The sequence below is a fragment of the Drosophila gunungcola genome, assembly GCF_025200985.1.
Source record: "Drosophila gunungcola strain Sukarami chromosome 3L unlocalized genomic scaffold, Dgunungcola_SK_2 000003F, whole genome shotgun sequence".
Lineage (NCBI taxonomy): Eukaryota > Metazoa > Arthropoda > Insecta > Diptera > Drosophilidae > Drosophila > Drosophila gunungcola.
In genome coordinates this window covers 1,956,193-1,971,724 of record NW_026453179.1, presented here as the reverse complement: position 1 = coordinate 1,971,724, position 15,532 = coordinate 1,956,193, and the positions used below count along the sequence as shown (strand labels likewise).

Genomic DNA, 15,532 nt, shown 5'->3' with positions numbered 1-15,532 from the left:
AAAAAGAAAAAGCTAGTAGCTGTTTATAATTCAAAATAGCTTAAAAGTGTTCAAAAATCGGCAAGGGTTTCAAATGCGTGCCAAAACTCACTTGGGAAACAGGGAGTTCACAATGCTCTGGAGGCGGGAATGGGTGGCTGAGTTGGACTCGCACTTGATGCGGATCATGTAGACCCAGAGCAGACGGTACAACGACTCCAGAGCCACGCGACTCATTTTGGCATCGCGATTCTTTAGGTTGCTCAGACACATGGCCAGGAAATAGTGCCAGTTGGTCAGGAAGAAGGTCTTCTGTGAGACGCAGAGCAGGCAGGTGACCAGCGGAAAGAGGGCCAAACGATGTTTGGACTTCGTTGAAGCATCCAAAGTCTGCACATAGAGCAGTTCCACAAAGTTCTTTACGCAGGGCACATTTACCTCGTTCTTGACGGCCTGAAAGATATAATTTAGTAGCTTATTATCAATAGTATAAAACACTAAATGATTTTGAACTCACCGCCGCCACAGGAACCAGAATCTCCACAAACAGTCCCGCCAATGCATGCTTAATGTCTTTGTCCTTCACCTCCATGAAGTACTGGCCGCACTCGTGCATAAACTGAAACGAGGCCTCGAACTCCTCGATGGGCACCATTTTCACACGGAAGAACTTCATGCCCATCAGCAGACTTATGATACTCTGGGTGGTCGTGGGCGACACCTCCTTGCCGCGCAGCTCCTTCAGTTCGCTCATAAAGCGCTTGCGCACCGATGCAAACCGACTTTGGGCCAGCACGCCAATTACCTCTGCATACAGATCGGCGATCATGTGGATATTAATGGCATTTGGATTGTTCTGCAGCCCATCCTTATACTTAAAGTGCTTGAAGGCCAGATTCTCGATGCTGCGCACCAGATCCTCGTGACCCGGATGATAGGGCAGCTGTTTGAGGATCTCGATGAGAGCCAGGCAGAAAATGAACTCTACAGCCGCTTCCCTTCGCTGCAGCTGGAAATCCAGATCCACTGTGGGTTTGTTGCTCGCCGCCTGCGAGTTGCTACCACTCGACGGTGGTTTCTTCAGGTCGTTTTTAATCTCCATGTCGGACAACTGGCGGCGATGCCACGCGAGCAAAGTGTGCAGCAACGAGGGCAGACAGTGCTCAGCCACGGAACCCAGTGCAGATAGTAGCTGATCAAACTGCTGATCCTCACCGCGTTGCAGCAGCTTCGATAGATTCTTGTCGGCACTCTCCAGCATCACCAGCTCGATCTTCTTCTCCGCTTGGACAGTAAAATCGCTGAAAAGGTTACGCATCACAATCTCACCAGGCCGTGGAGCGGAGATCTCCACACTGGCCACGCTAGCGGCCAGAGCATGCATCTCGGCCTGAGTGTAGCTGGGCAGGACGTTGATGATCGAGCTCCTTGAATGGGCGCCCCACGGAAGCAGTGACTGCCGCTGGGGAATCACCAGAGCTGGCGGTGAAGCGTAACTCTGGCGACTGGCCGGCAAACTTTGGTAGGTGATTGCTGGCGATTGCTCCACTCCGCTAACTGGCAAAAGTTGCTGCTGTTGCTGCTGTTGCGGCTGTTGTTGCTGCTGCTGATGTTGCTGTTGCTGGTATTGCAGTTGCTGTGACTCATACTCTATGCCATACGGATAGTCATCGCCGGCCAGCTGGTAATTAATGGGCGAAGTTGTCCCACTGGCGGTCGTGCTACTCGGACCATTCCGACTGGTCTTCGGCGTGGATGTGTATTCCGCCGAGTTTATCGAGTGACGCTGGCCGGGCGATCCACCGCTCGGATTGCCTTCCGATTGGGCTGATTCAACGTTATCGACGCTATCGCCGCCAGCCGCGTTTGCCTGATAAGCATCTTCCTGGAAAGCGTTACGCTGGGGGCTCTTTGTTGGTGTCGCCACGCCCCCTGCGCATCCTCCGCCCGCTCCTCCCGCTGTAGCGGTCCCTGTTGTTGTTGCTGTTGATGTTGTTGTTGCTGCTGCAGCTGTCGCGGTGTTGTTGTTATTGGGACTGGCGGTGGAGGGCGAGCCAGCCGGATCGCTCAGGTGCTGCTCATTTGGGTTTTGATTTGTGCCTGGTTAAAAAAAGAACAAAACAACATTATCATTATCGGTTTTATGATTGAACGGATTACACTTATCAGTTATTTATATTACATGTTCAGATAGAGTCCCAAAAATGAATCATTCTATAGGCATAAATCATAAAATAGCCTAGCTCACATGATGTCAGCTAAATTGGCAAGGGTTTGAGTTAAGACACCTATTGCATATGTTTATTTTTAATTTATATGTTATTTTTATGGCACCGCGTTTCTTTAAAGTTGCATTAAAAATACAAAACTAATACGCTTTTTAAAGGTAAAAATATAAAGAAAAAAAGTTTAAACTAAATTAATGATTTGGCAAAGAAATGTTGTTTTACACCTTATAAACACAAACATCTCATAGATATTTCTGTGATATATGTATGTTTCTACCAAATTAAAAACGTTGTGACACTTATTAAATGTTTTGGCATTCTAAATATATTTTCTTATAAGCGATATATACTGTGTGAATTTTTGATTTGTGATCTGTTTTTTTTTTTTTTGATTTGTTTACCCAACCTTGGTTCTAGGACACACCTATAAAGCGAAATCTGTAAATAGAAATTATCATCAGCAAACATCAACAATTTAATCATCATCAAGTGTGGGGGTGTGGCAAGAACACGCCCCAAAAACTCAAATTAGGAAGAGAATACGAAACGAACTCCCTTTATGGGCCCAATTCGGAATTTCGGGACTGAATCGTGTCGTGTTATCATTCAATAATTTGTTTTCTGTATCTAAATTGCCAAGAAATAACTGTAAACTTATTATTGCCATATGGCCATATGGAATATCATCAATACATCTGTCAAACGCACTCCGTCTCTGGAGAATATGCAAAACAATAATTACAATTGATGATTTTGTTTTCCTTCTTGCACCCCATATCTTTGTATTGATATGAAGGTGATAAGAACTGAAACCAAATCAGTAATATGTATGAAGCATAAATTCTACAAAAATTATTTTGAGAATAAGATTTCCAAAAACCCCATGGAAGTTGTGCGAAAATGTTATCAAATATTTTAAGTTTGCTTGAAATTGTTATTTATGTGTTTGTAAGCAATAAAGTCACTCTATTTAAAGATTCGAAATCGTTAAACTCTAAATTATAAGCAAGAATACTCGACTTTGATTGTCAGTCATTTCTGAATATTACTTTCAAAAATAAAATGTAATTCTACAAATAAAGATTACCCATCAATTGCCCCAATCTATTATTTAAATGGAAGGAAGGCCGTCCAAGCCGAAATTCTTTTCAAATCGAATTCAATCAATAGACCAGCGTCCTTTATGGCCAAGTCAAGTATTATTGTATGTAACCGGTGAATAATAGATGTCCACTACCAAACGTAGTCCAAACGATTTGCCATGTGTCATTTGAGCTCCGACCGAAGGTCTGTTAAAGTTCAGGGTAAAGGTTTCCGTCGCCGCTTTCCGTGAATAATTGAGAAAGTTGAAGTACAAGGCAAAATTAGGAGGCTCTTAAGGGGACAGCAAAGGTTGATCCCTAACTTTGCAGCAAAAGTCGTGAAATCTCCTTCAAGGAAATCGCTTTAAGACAGCACAGACCAGACAAATAAATGTTGTGCGCAATCAGAAATGGAATAAATAATGTGAGGAATGGGCTGGAAAATGTTTGACATTTCACTAAACACATATGTTTGTGAAAAAGGGAAAAGTTCAGAGCGAATACTCGAACAATGTGAGAAAACATATGTATATACGTTCGCTTTATTAATACCGTATTAACACGCTCACCAAAATCGTCCCAAACGAAACGTACGTCTTATAAGAGCTCTCTGGATGTGTCATATAACAACAGCAACAAAAACGCAAGCAACACGATTCCCCGCCACTTTTCAGATGTTCGACGAACCCGAACAAATAACTCGCAGCAAACCGATTAATCCATCGGACTGGGCCAAGTCAAATCAAAAATAAAACGAAATAAGTTTTAAACAAAAACTGCAACAATGGCAGGAAAATAAGGCAAGCAAACAGATTTATCGGAGTTCGACTCGCAAATACCCATTAGTCATATGTTCGCAAAATATAATTGATAGCAAATAATACATTTTTTTGCGTATCTCTGTCTTGTTTTATTTTAAGTATTCAAAATAATTTTTTTTTTATATTCATATAAAGCTGAGTATAATAATATTATTTTTAAGCGGAAAATGTTTTGTAAATAACAAAGAAACGACGACATAATCATGTATTTGCTTTATTATCGACACTAATCCAAAAAACCTTAGCAGTTTTCAATATCGTGCACGGAAACATATAAGGAATAGTCTTATTTGTTTTCCTACTTCTTGTTCGATTTCGTAGAAAAAATTATATCTATAGTTTGGCGCATGGAAATATTTTTAGCTGCTTTTTTATGTCGCTGTTGAAAATTTTGAGTATGCCATAGATTTTCACTTGTTGCTTTTCTCCTTTGAAGAATGCTCTTGTTATTTATGGGAAATTCAGAAAAAGTTTAAGGGTCAAATACAAAAAAAAGCTATGAAAAACGGTTTAACAAATCCTCATTTAATTAAATCGACGCAAATCCAGTTGTTTATGGCAATTGATAGGAAATCAAGCTTTATTGTTATTGATAAGAAGGAAATTTGGCAACAACAGAAACGAGTTAAAGTTAATAAAAAACGATTCTTTATGAGAACACTAAAAAAACAAGAGGGCGATAAGAGGATGATTTTACATTGAATTGGCTTTGTAAAATTAAAACGAAATTTTCAAACAATTTGGTGGAAACACAAGACAAATTTAAAGTTATCTGAGGTGTGTATGCTGTTTTTAAGTTATTTTGAAAAAAAAAAACAATTTTATGTTCAAGAATCGCCAAATATTTATCTTATCTAAAAGATTAATCCATCAATCTGCGCCCTTGAACTCTCATGTAGTCAATTTTTTTGCCGCTTTTTTTCTCGATAATCTGCCCAGCAAGTGACAGCGAAAACAAAACAATTTATAAGAATTTCGTAATCACCCCGATAAGATAACTTATATACCGATACCATGTAAACTTTTGTGGTTCTTCATCCCCTTCACACAAACTTGAACTTCGACAAACAGTCGAAACCTTCAAATCGTTTATCACATATTATTTTTATCGTCTGTAAACCAAACATTTCCTGGATACATGTTTTGTCACCCCGTTCTTTTCATTATCGCCTTTTCAGTACGCAAAAATAATTGTAGAGTTTCGTAATGCAGAAATCCAAAATGCCAAACAAACCTTTTAGTTTTTTTGGAGTCCATTGAAAATTCCATAACATGAAAGTGGAGCATAAATTTGTAAGGGAATCACAGCTGGGAAAATGATATTCGGGCAGATTTACAATTGTTCTGCCCGACTAGAAAACAAGCGCGATAGCGACTCTATTTAACACTAATTAACACGAACAAGTATTGAAATTATAAGCACGTGATTTGGTGCTTCTACACAGCCCACGAAACAATTGTAGTTTGTGAGATTGTATTAGATTGGATTTAAAACGGTGCTGGCTGATAAGATGGTTTAAATATGCCACTGGGTCACTATTCAGGCTTATTTCACTTTAAACTACTAAAGGTAAGGTGATAATCGAAGAACACTCATTTATACTATGTAAGAAACATAATTTGTATTATTTCACTGCCGCTTTAGAGCTTTACGATTTTTATGCTAATCAGCCAGAAATAATGAGCTCAGCGTTTTGAAATCTAAACGAAACTCGTACACCTTTTTATTTGTTTATTTATTGGCTGTTGTCAAATTACGTTGGCAATTTGAATCTAATTATTTGTAGGACCCGATAGAATCGATTACGATATGGCCGCACATATAGACGGATATTATATATAGTGATATATATAGACGGCGAGGAGCACACGTTTAAATCCAAAATAAAAATTTCGAGCTGACCGCAAAGTGCAAAATGCGAGGCAAACGGCGGCGACGACGACGATTTTTCGACTGCGGCGAAAACGAACCGAAAAAACGGACGGGCTACGGCTACAGAAAAAAAAATAAATAAAAGAGCGAGCGACGTCAATGGCAGCAGAATGTAAAAAAAAAAAACACCGAACAAAAATCAACAAAAAATGAGCAAATCGCGCACGCTCGCCAAAATCAAAACAAACGATTATTGTCTATTTAAAAATATGATTAACAATTGCGAGAGAGAATGAGCGAGCGGAACAGCTGTTTTCCTGTTGCGGCGAAATGAAAATCAGCTGAGTCGCTTTCAAAACAACACTCATACGCCGCGTTGTACGAAACTAAACGAAATGAGAGATGATTGGACCATTTACTTGTTTATTTATTTGCGATTGCTCTCTCCGGCGGGTTCTAACTGATTAGCACCGCTAGTGCCTATATATCGGTCGTATTAGCTTCAATTTACGGAGGAAACTGGCAAGCGCCTCCCCGCCGACGAGTGCTAATGGAAAAATTTCCGCCCTCGGCGTGGAAATCCCGCAGAGAAGACAAGGCTAGAGCTAAGCTCCAACACTTCAAAGGACGTCCTTAACCCGAATTCCGCACACTTACAAGCCGCGAATATCTAATTCTCGGCAAGTGCTTTCCATTTTCTGGGTGGGATTAGGAATAGGTATTTAAATTTACAGTCGAACTTCCTTGAATCGAACTCTTGGTAATAGAAAACACTGATAGCCAAAACTACTCAATTCAGCGATATATTCTATTATTAATAAAATGGTAATATTCTATATTTTTGAAGATGGTAAGACCAACATATTTAAAGTAAAATCGTATTCATTTAAAATTTTACTTGAAGATTTAATCTTTTTTCGCTGTAATAAAACAGAAATTATAATTTATATTTTTGTTTTTGTTGAAAAAAGTATGTAAATTCTGTTTCAATAATTTATGTATTCCTAATTTAGGAGTTTATAAGCATTCATACAAAAAAAAAAAAGATAAAGAAAGTTTGAGCTACAGGAATCAATTAAACGAAATTTAAATTGTGAGGCTTTAAAGTTTCAAATCTTTACGTCCTAGTTACCAAAGTCCGACTGTGTATAATTTTCTCTCCTGACTGTATTCAAACGCTTTCCGTTATAGAAATGACCAACAGCCTTGGCGAATTTCTAAACAAACTTTGTGCCAATTGATTTTACCAACACAATAAATAAATAAACAAACAAATAAAAAACAAAGCCCAAGGCATTTTGTAACGACAAACAGGTAAATTGATTATGTACGCGTCCAGATTGTTTGCCATTATAGGCGAATGCGCGAATGCATGTACGAAAAATTAGCACTTGGCAAGAGCACTTTCCATCGGTACAATATTGGTTTGATGAATTAGTTAACTGCTTTTATTGCAAATTACATCACGCCCACCGCGTAACTAGAGGAGTTGGTAGTACAGTAGTAAATGATGGACGGGCACGCGATTCGAAAATGTAAGCACGCGACCAGAACGCACTTTACACCCGCTAAAAGCACTTGGGAACGCACTTGATTTTTTTGGCTTAAGTGGGCTATACTCGTCTCAGCTGATTTTTCGTATTATTTTTCCCTTTGGTACTTTGTGGCTCGGCGGCAGGCAAACAAATGAGAATGTGAATGAGAATGAGAATGAGAATGGGCTGATGTACGAGCGTTTGGAGCCCGAAACTTATGCAATTTCGCACAGGTGATGGTAACGACGACTCGACATTTGACTTTGGATGGCTGGCGGAATTTTCTAATTTTGCCACAGTACGCTACAAAATCCGTTGGATAACTGCCAGGTGGTGGCAGTGGCAAGCCCGCCCCAAAACAAAAAATAAACCAAATACAGAAATTTCAAACCCACCCATTGACGCCAGACATTTGTTTTGTTTTTCTGCGCTGCTCTTCTTCCTCTTTCAGTGCTGAATGTCATTATCAAGGTTTATTTGGCACTCTTTTTCCCGCCTTTTTTTTTTTGGTTTTGTGAATGAAAAGCATACAAATGAGTGGGTGGGCTTGTTTGAGGGGTGTGTTGTTCCAGGGTGATGTTGAGATAGGGCCCATCGGTTCGCGTAGCGGTAAATCAATCCCAGAGTATAATGAAAAATCGTTGTGCGCCAAAAAAAAATATTATACGATGAGTCAATAAATTTTACGAAGACAAAGGGAGAGATGCATTTTGTCCGCCGTGGTTCCGTGGTTATAGTCCCATTTGTTTGTTGGCAATATTAGGTTTAAGAGTTACGACTTTTCAGAATTTTGTTTTCCTTTTTGATTTTTCATATATTTTTAGATATTTAAAACCAACCCCGTTTTTTGACGATATCTATAAAAGTACAATTATCTTTGCATTTATGAAATAATAGCATCCCTTGAAAAATTTTTTAAATGAATTTGAATAAGTTTAAACTTGATTATTAGTATAAAACCCATTGAAAAAACATATATTTATTAACAAGAAAAACTTTTTTTAGCATAATCTACCAGTACCAATATTTTATACATTTGTTTGTTAAAATAAATAAATAACATAAATGCCTAATTTAATTACAAATTTAAAAATAATTTCTAGGCTTAATTATAATTATGTTCTTTATTTTTCTTTTTAAGATATCGAAAGCATTCGAAATTGTCCACATTCATTTAGAACTGAAATCTTTAAAAGAAAAGAAGACAATAACTTTTTCGGTTTGAAGTGAAGCAAAGAAAATATTTTGAAGAGTTTACTCAGCATTTTTGAGAACAAATACATTTTCCGTTTCGATAACCATCGGAAGATAAACACTCGGACGTTTCTTTGTGAATATATGTATAAACAATTGAAGCTTTTAAACTTTGAGTTCCAAAAAGTAAACAAACCGTTTCCTGATCAATAGGAATTTGCTCCACTCTAGTGGTACAGTGAATCAAAACCATAAATTACCGGATTTGATTAGGTGCGCAAGTGTGAGTAAAAAAGAGAGAGAGAGACTGTGAGAGTGTTGGTGCGCTTGGATGGCCGGCAATCAAAGTGAATCATCACTTAACAAATGAGGAAGACAGAGCAAACAAACAAACGGATAACGGATAAACAGATGCAAAAGCGGCTGAAGTTGGGAGTGGGAGGGAGATTGGGAAAAGGAGAGAGGTAAGGGAGTAAGGGAGAAATGCAAATGCAGTGTCAGAGCACTACACACACGAACTCACACACTGACAAACAAAAAGTGGGCGTAAACAAAAGGTAATAAAAGCATAAAAAACGAAGTGCAGTTAATTGCAAGAGCTTCGCCCAAAAAACACACAAAAATAACCAGAAGGCTGTTGAAATCCCAAAATAGCTCCCCAATCAGCTTAAAATTGAAGAAAAGAAGTCGAAAACCCAAAATACTCACCTGCAGCACCTGCTTCCAAGGCAAACAAATCCTCCTGCAGCTCCAATTGATCCATAGTAAACAATTACAAGCCCTGATTTATAATTTATGGCTAAAAACAACACGCGTCTGGGAAAGTTGCAGCTGCGGCCATTTTTTCGCTAGCCAAGCGTGTAATTCTCTTGAAAACCACTTTTATGGTCTGCAAACACTTAAATATCACTCGTTGAAACCTTACGATACTCGCACTCTATGAATTAACGATTTCCTATTTGATTTATCCAAAATTTGGCCCGTTCTTTTGTTGCAAATGCCAAACGAAAATTTACGCGTTGTGAAGAAGCAGAGAAATATCAAAGCAGCTGATTTTTGTTTTGACCAGGGCTACGTATCGCAGCCGCCTATCGATATGCAATCTTACGTTACATTTCATTACGTTCTGCGTTATCGGCGCTCAGCTGTTTGCCCGGCTATGACGTCACGCGTGAACAGTAAATTATTTGTGTTTTGATTATTTGCATTACAATTATCTGGAAATACTTGACTAAACATAAATAAATGTGTTAATCAGGGCTCGATAATGTCGCCGCCGATTGCATTGAGTGGTTAAAGGCCTAACCACAAAGGCAAAACAATCAAAAATTGACAAGGCCCAAAGAAGCTTAGGAAGAAACCCACAGGAAAATTCACTAAAATAGTAAGAAAATGTGAAATGCTATGAAAACTCTATAAATTGAAGTGATTTAATTAGACTATACTTTAAATTAGGGCTGCGGCTACAAAAATGTATTTGATTTTGAAACGAGACCTTCTTAAACTGAAACTGCTCCTTACCTACCGCAGTAAATTTAAGACCCCATTTATTTCGTTTTTAGCATATAAAAGTCTATATCTACCAATAATAACGATAACGTTTATGGCCACGTTTTATTGTTCTTACTATCTTATGAAAACAGCGTGTTTATGATTGTTTACCTAAAAAACCCAAAACAGGTCAAAAAATAAATAAATCTTTAAATTTTTAATTAAATACAAAATGTATTGTTTTTTTTTTAAGTGTAATATTATTTCTTAACTCTGTTTTAAGCAAATGTTTTGTTAATGCGGACGAAGTTTCTTTCTAGAATTATTTACGAAGTCAAGACAAGTCAGAAATTAAGCAAATTAAAGAAAATAATATATGTTATTTAAGATATTGCAGCTAATCAAGCAATGAAGCTCGAATCAACAAAAGACAAATTGAAAGTCCGATTTTATAAAGAAATCCATCACTCTGACTATCTACAATTGCAGATATCGATATGGAAGTGCCAGTGCATCCGCTGAGCCAGGATCCCACGGCCGCTTGGAGGGACATCAGCAAAACGCAGCGGGTGATCAAGGTCACGATGAAGCCACCCACCACCACAGTGGCGCCCAACAAGGCCCGAGTGGTCTGCATGTCCGACACCCACTCCCTGACTCCGTACATCAAGTTCGACATCCCGGATGGCGATATATTCATCCATGCGGGCGACTTCACCAAGTGCGGCCAGTTGGAGGAGGTGGAGGAGTTCAACACTTGGATTGGCGCTCTGCCGCATCGCCACAAGATCGTGATTGCCGGCAATCATGAGCTGAGCTTCGACAGAACCTTCACCCATCCTTTCCAGAAGAATCAGGGCAAAGGTCATGCTTCGAGCAGCAAACACACCGGCATGTCCATCCTGGATGATCTGCCCACCTTGGGCAATGCCAAGGAGAGTCTGGAGAACGCTGTACAGACGCAGAATGTCCGAGGGGTTCTGACCAACTGTCGGTATCTGGAGGACGAATTGCTAGAGATTTGGGGCATTCGTATCTATGGATCTCCCTGGCAGCCGGAGTTCTGTCGCTGGGCCTTTAATGTTCCCCGTGGGCCGGCCTGTTTGGAGAAATGGAACCAGATACCCGAGGGCATCGACATCCTGGTCACCCACACCCCACCCGTGGGTCATGGAGACCTTTGCTGTTCGGGCGTAAGAGCAGGATGCGTGGAACTGCTCAGCACTGTTCAGCAACGGGTGCGCCCGAAGTACCATGTTTTCGGGCATGTTCACGAAGGCTATGGCATCACCAGCGACGGCAGGATCATCTTTGTGAATGCATCCACTTGTGACATCAATTACCTACCCAACAATGCCCCCATCGTTTTCGATGTAACCCTGCCCCCGGGATTTCGCAAGGATTAGCATGCCCATTATGATATTTACTCGCATTTTTTGCCGGTTCAATGAATTTACTTTAACTTTAAGTTTAAGTTAAGAGATTTTGTCAACACAAATTTAGGTGCCTAGAGAATTCTCATTGAACAATCCCTCTCTATAATTTAAAAATCACCATTAAAGCGCCATACAAGATTTCTTTTAGTAGAATAAAAACATTAAACCGATTTGTTGAAGTTTCTACAACATTGTTAATTGAAAAATCTTTAAAAAATCACAGTGTTTGTAGTGTTTCAGAACCCGCACTAAGAACTACATTTAGGATTTATGGTCTGAATCGACGATGGATAAAGGTTTATGGCCTTTGTTTGTATACCGTTGCCAAGTTTATTATTAATTTCAGGTAAAATGGGATACAGCAGTAGAGAAGACTTATTCGACCCTATAAAGTACTTATACATGAACATTATATTAAATATAATTAAAGCTATCGGAATGAAAGTCGGCATAGGCTGGATCACAAAACTATATCATGTATACATTTCAGAGAGAAACAATCAAAAAAAAAAAACAAAAAAAGATGAACCACGTATTTACTTTATACGAGATATTGTGATTTAACCCCTTCACAATTAGATTTTTCCAATTATGTTTTAATATTCCAATTTTGTTCGTGTCTTTTAATATTTGTAGCCAAGTTGAAAGTATGTAGTATTTTAGGAACTATCATATTAAGCCCTAGTTGTCTTTTTTTTAAATTGTAGGTCTGATAGTTTTACAACAACTACTGTAGAATTTTTACCGATAAGCCGCTAAAAATGGCCTGGAAAACCTTGGAATGACGATCGCTGGTCTGCAACCCTGTTCCCAGTTTGACATTTCTCTTTGGCGCCTCGTAACGGCGCTTTTCCAGTGACTCCCCAACCATCCAACCAACCTGAGGCTGCACTTTTCGCGTGGCGAGCCCAATAAAAAAAATTAAATTAATTAGTTAAAGGTGCCGTGGTCGTAGTAAATTTTAAATTGTATACCCCAATTTTAACTCTGCAAAGAAGCAAACAAATAAAATGGTAAGTTTGGAAAAATGCTTCCCTCTTGGTTAGGTCTAAAGAAGTGAGAAGTGTGGGAAGCGAAATCGAATAAAAGTGGATAACGAAAATTTAACAAAGGTTATCAAGCCTCATAAAAAACCTCTAATGTACTATTTTTTTACCCATTTTTTTTTCGAAGTCTAAGCTCTTGTTAAGTTTTTCTTCCATAACTACAGTCAACATAATTATTTTAATTAATAATTGGTCGTAAAAAAATAAAAGTGGGTGATAGTTCCACCAAATCTCGAATTACTGTTTTATTTTAAATGTGTAAAGCGCATTGAAAATTATAAATATGAAATATAAAAATATTATTTAAAAAAAAACATATTTCATTATTTGTTTACTAAATACCATTTTTCCTTTGCCCGTTTCAATGAATAATAAAACATATGTTCAGAATACTTTTAAAATATTAAATATATATATATATCATATAAAAGGCAAAAATAGTGTTTTAATTTATATTTAGTTAAATTATAAGTTTTCTGAGTAATATAAATAATTAGACTATTAAAATGCAACATAACCTAACCTAAAACAATGGCGCCTTGCCAACTGATTCGCATTTTGTGTATTACCCGTACCAGCGCGAAGTGGTCTCCATCCAGATTGGCCAATGTGGCATCCAAATCGGCAACGCCTGCTGGGAGCTGTACCTCCTGGAGCACGGCATCAATCTGGACGGCAGCCTGAAGACCAAGGAGGAGCTGACGGCCAGCGGTAGCAGTGCCAGTGTGGGTCACGACACCACCGCCAATGATGCACGTACGTTTTTCACGGAGACCGGGAATGGCAAACAGGTGCCCCGCTCGATTTTCGTGGATCTGGAGCCGACGGTCATCGACGATGTGAGGAATGGCTGCATGCGGGAACTGTATCATCCGGAACAACTGATCTCCGGCAAGGAGGATGCGGCCAATAACTACGCCCGAGGTCGTTACTCCATTGGCAAGGAGGTTATCGATAGGGTGACCTCACGGCTGCAGAAGATCGCCGAGCAGTGCGACAGTCTGCAGGGCTTCCTCATCTTCCACTCGTTGGGCGGAGGAACTGGCTCGGGATTCACCTCCCTGTTGGTTGAGCGATTATCCACCGACTATAGCAAGAAGTGCAAGCTGGACTTTGCCGTCTATCCGTCGCCCAAGGTCTCCACTGCCGTGGTGGAGCCCTACAATGCCCTGCTGACCACCCACTCCACCATGGACCACTCGGACTGTGTGTTCATGGTGGACAACGAGGCCATCTACGACATATGCAACAACAGTCTGGGCGTGGACCGGCCAGCCTATAGGAATCTGAATCGTTTGATCGCTCAAATAGTGAGCTCAACCACGGCATCGCTGCGTTTCAGTGGATCGATGAATGTGGATCTCAACGAGTTCCAGACCAATCTGGTGCCCTTCCCCCGGATCCACTTCCCCCTGGTGGCCTACGCCCCACTGATGTCCGCCGAGAGGTCGGCCCACGAGCAGCATGCCATCACCACGTTGACCAATGCCTGCTTTGAGTCCTCCAATATGATGGTCAAGTGTGATCCTCGGGCGGGTAAGTTCATGGCCTGCTGCATGCTGTACAGGGGCGATGTGGTGCCCAAGGATGTGAATGCAGCGGTGTCGGCTATCAAGTCCAAGCGGCACATTCAGTTCGTGGACTGGTGTCCCACTGGCTTCAAGATTGGCATCAACTACGAGAAGCCGGCCTTTGTGCCGGACGGAGATTTGGCCAAGACGTCGCGCGCCTGCTGCATGCTGTCCAACACCACCGCCATATCGGTGGCCTTCTCGAATCTGTCCTACAAGTTCGACCTGATGTTCAAGAAGCGGGCCTTCGTCCATTGGTACGTGGGCGAGGGCATGGAGGAGGGCGAGTTCACGGAGGCGCGGGAGAACATCGCCGTCCTGGAGCGCGACTTCGAGGAGGTCGGTCTGGACAACAACGAGGAGGGCGAGGGCGATTTCGAGGACTATTGAGAGCACATCCCGATTCCCAGTCATTCCGCAGGCCTAATCACTTCAATATTCAATCAAAATGTAAATATTTTAATAAAGAATTGAAGAAAACTGAGTAAGGGTAACCAATATAATACAGTAGTTATATAAACGTAGTACCAAGAAAATGGGTTTTCAGGCTTTAACATATATATATAACTAAGAGGAAAAGAAATAAAAATTCTAATAAATGTGGCTGTTATTTTTGCCTAAAGGTAACTGGGTAAGTACTATAACTTTAAATGGAGTGTGACAAAAATGGACATTTTCAAAACTAAAACTTTATTTTCAACCAAAATTCTATTCCACTCCATTCATTTTATTTGTGATATAGAATTTAGGTAAATTTAAAAACCGTAATAAACCGTTTTTATAATAATAATCTGTTTTAAACATATACCTTTTGTATAAAATTTGCCAACTTTCAGAAATTAAGAAGAGACTTGTAAAGGATAATCCTAAAGAGTGGAAATAAAAACACATAGTTGCATTAGTTTTCTGTAATATTTTTTTGTATTTTTTCTTTAGTTTTTTTGTTGTGTTTGTTTTGTTTATTATTTTTAACGCCTATTAGCTATGTTCTTTTCAATTGTATTTTTTTGTTTTACTTAATTTTACTAGGTTTTATTTTGAACTTGCAAGTATTTTGCGTTTTGTTTTTTCATTATGAACTTACAATAAAGAATCATCAAAAATTTGTTGCACAGTGTAAAATTACAATATTTTTGTTGTGTGTGAGTGTATGTATAGGTGTTGTGTGTGTGTGTGTGGGTTTAGGTGTATATCTTCTACGGTGTTAATCTATAAATCTAAAATTCTCTCTAAGAGCAGGCCAATGTTTACACCAATCAACTGGAAATTATCGTTC

General features: G+C 39.5%; 3 protein-coding genes across 3 annotated transcripts in view; 2 read left to right on the top strand and 1 right to left on the bottom strand.

Annotated features, from left to right (window-relative positions):
- LOC128258731 (protein furry) overlaps positions 1-9,754 on the bottom strand; it is a 53,057-nt gene extending 43,303 nt beyond the window's left edge. Inside the window, 3 exon segments of the mRNA XM_052990573.1 lie at positions 92-432; positions 497-2,079; positions 9,421-9,754. Of these exon segments, the coding sequence (XP_052846533.1) occupies positions 92-432; positions 497-2,079; positions 9,421-9,475 (1,979 nt within the window). The 5' untranslated portion in view covers positions 9,476-9,754.
- A 95-nt stretch (positions 9,755-9,849) lies between these two features.
- On the top strand, positions 9,850-11,820 carry LOC128258647 (UPF0046 protein C25E10.12). The gene is made up of 2 exons (XM_052990366.1): positions 9,850-10,096; positions 10,693-11,820. The coding sequence occupies exon 2, from the start codon at positions 10,701-10,703 to the stop codon at positions 11,607-11,609; it is 909 nt and encodes a 302-aa protein (XP_052846326.1). The 5' UTR covers positions 9,850-10,096; positions 10,693-10,700; the 3' UTR covers positions 11,610-11,820.
- A 648-nt stretch (positions 11,821-12,468) lies between these two features.
- On the top strand, positions 12,469-14,759 carry LOC128258623 (tubulin alpha-4 chain). The gene is made up of 2 exons (XM_052990332.1): positions 12,469-12,652; positions 13,264-14,759. Exons 1-2 carry the CDS (start codon positions 12,650-12,652, stop codon positions 14,644-14,646), a joined length of 1,386 nt encoding a protein of 461 aa, XP_052846292.1. The 5' UTR covers positions 12,469-12,649; the 3' UTR covers positions 14,647-14,759.
- The last annotated feature ends 773 nt before the right edge of the window (positions 14,760-15,532 follow it).

Coding starts and splice junctions, on each gene's coding strand:
- LOC128258647 (XM_052990366.1), top strand. CDS start 10,701: ATGGAAGTGCCAGTGCATCCGCTGAGCCAGGATCCCACGGCCGCTTGG.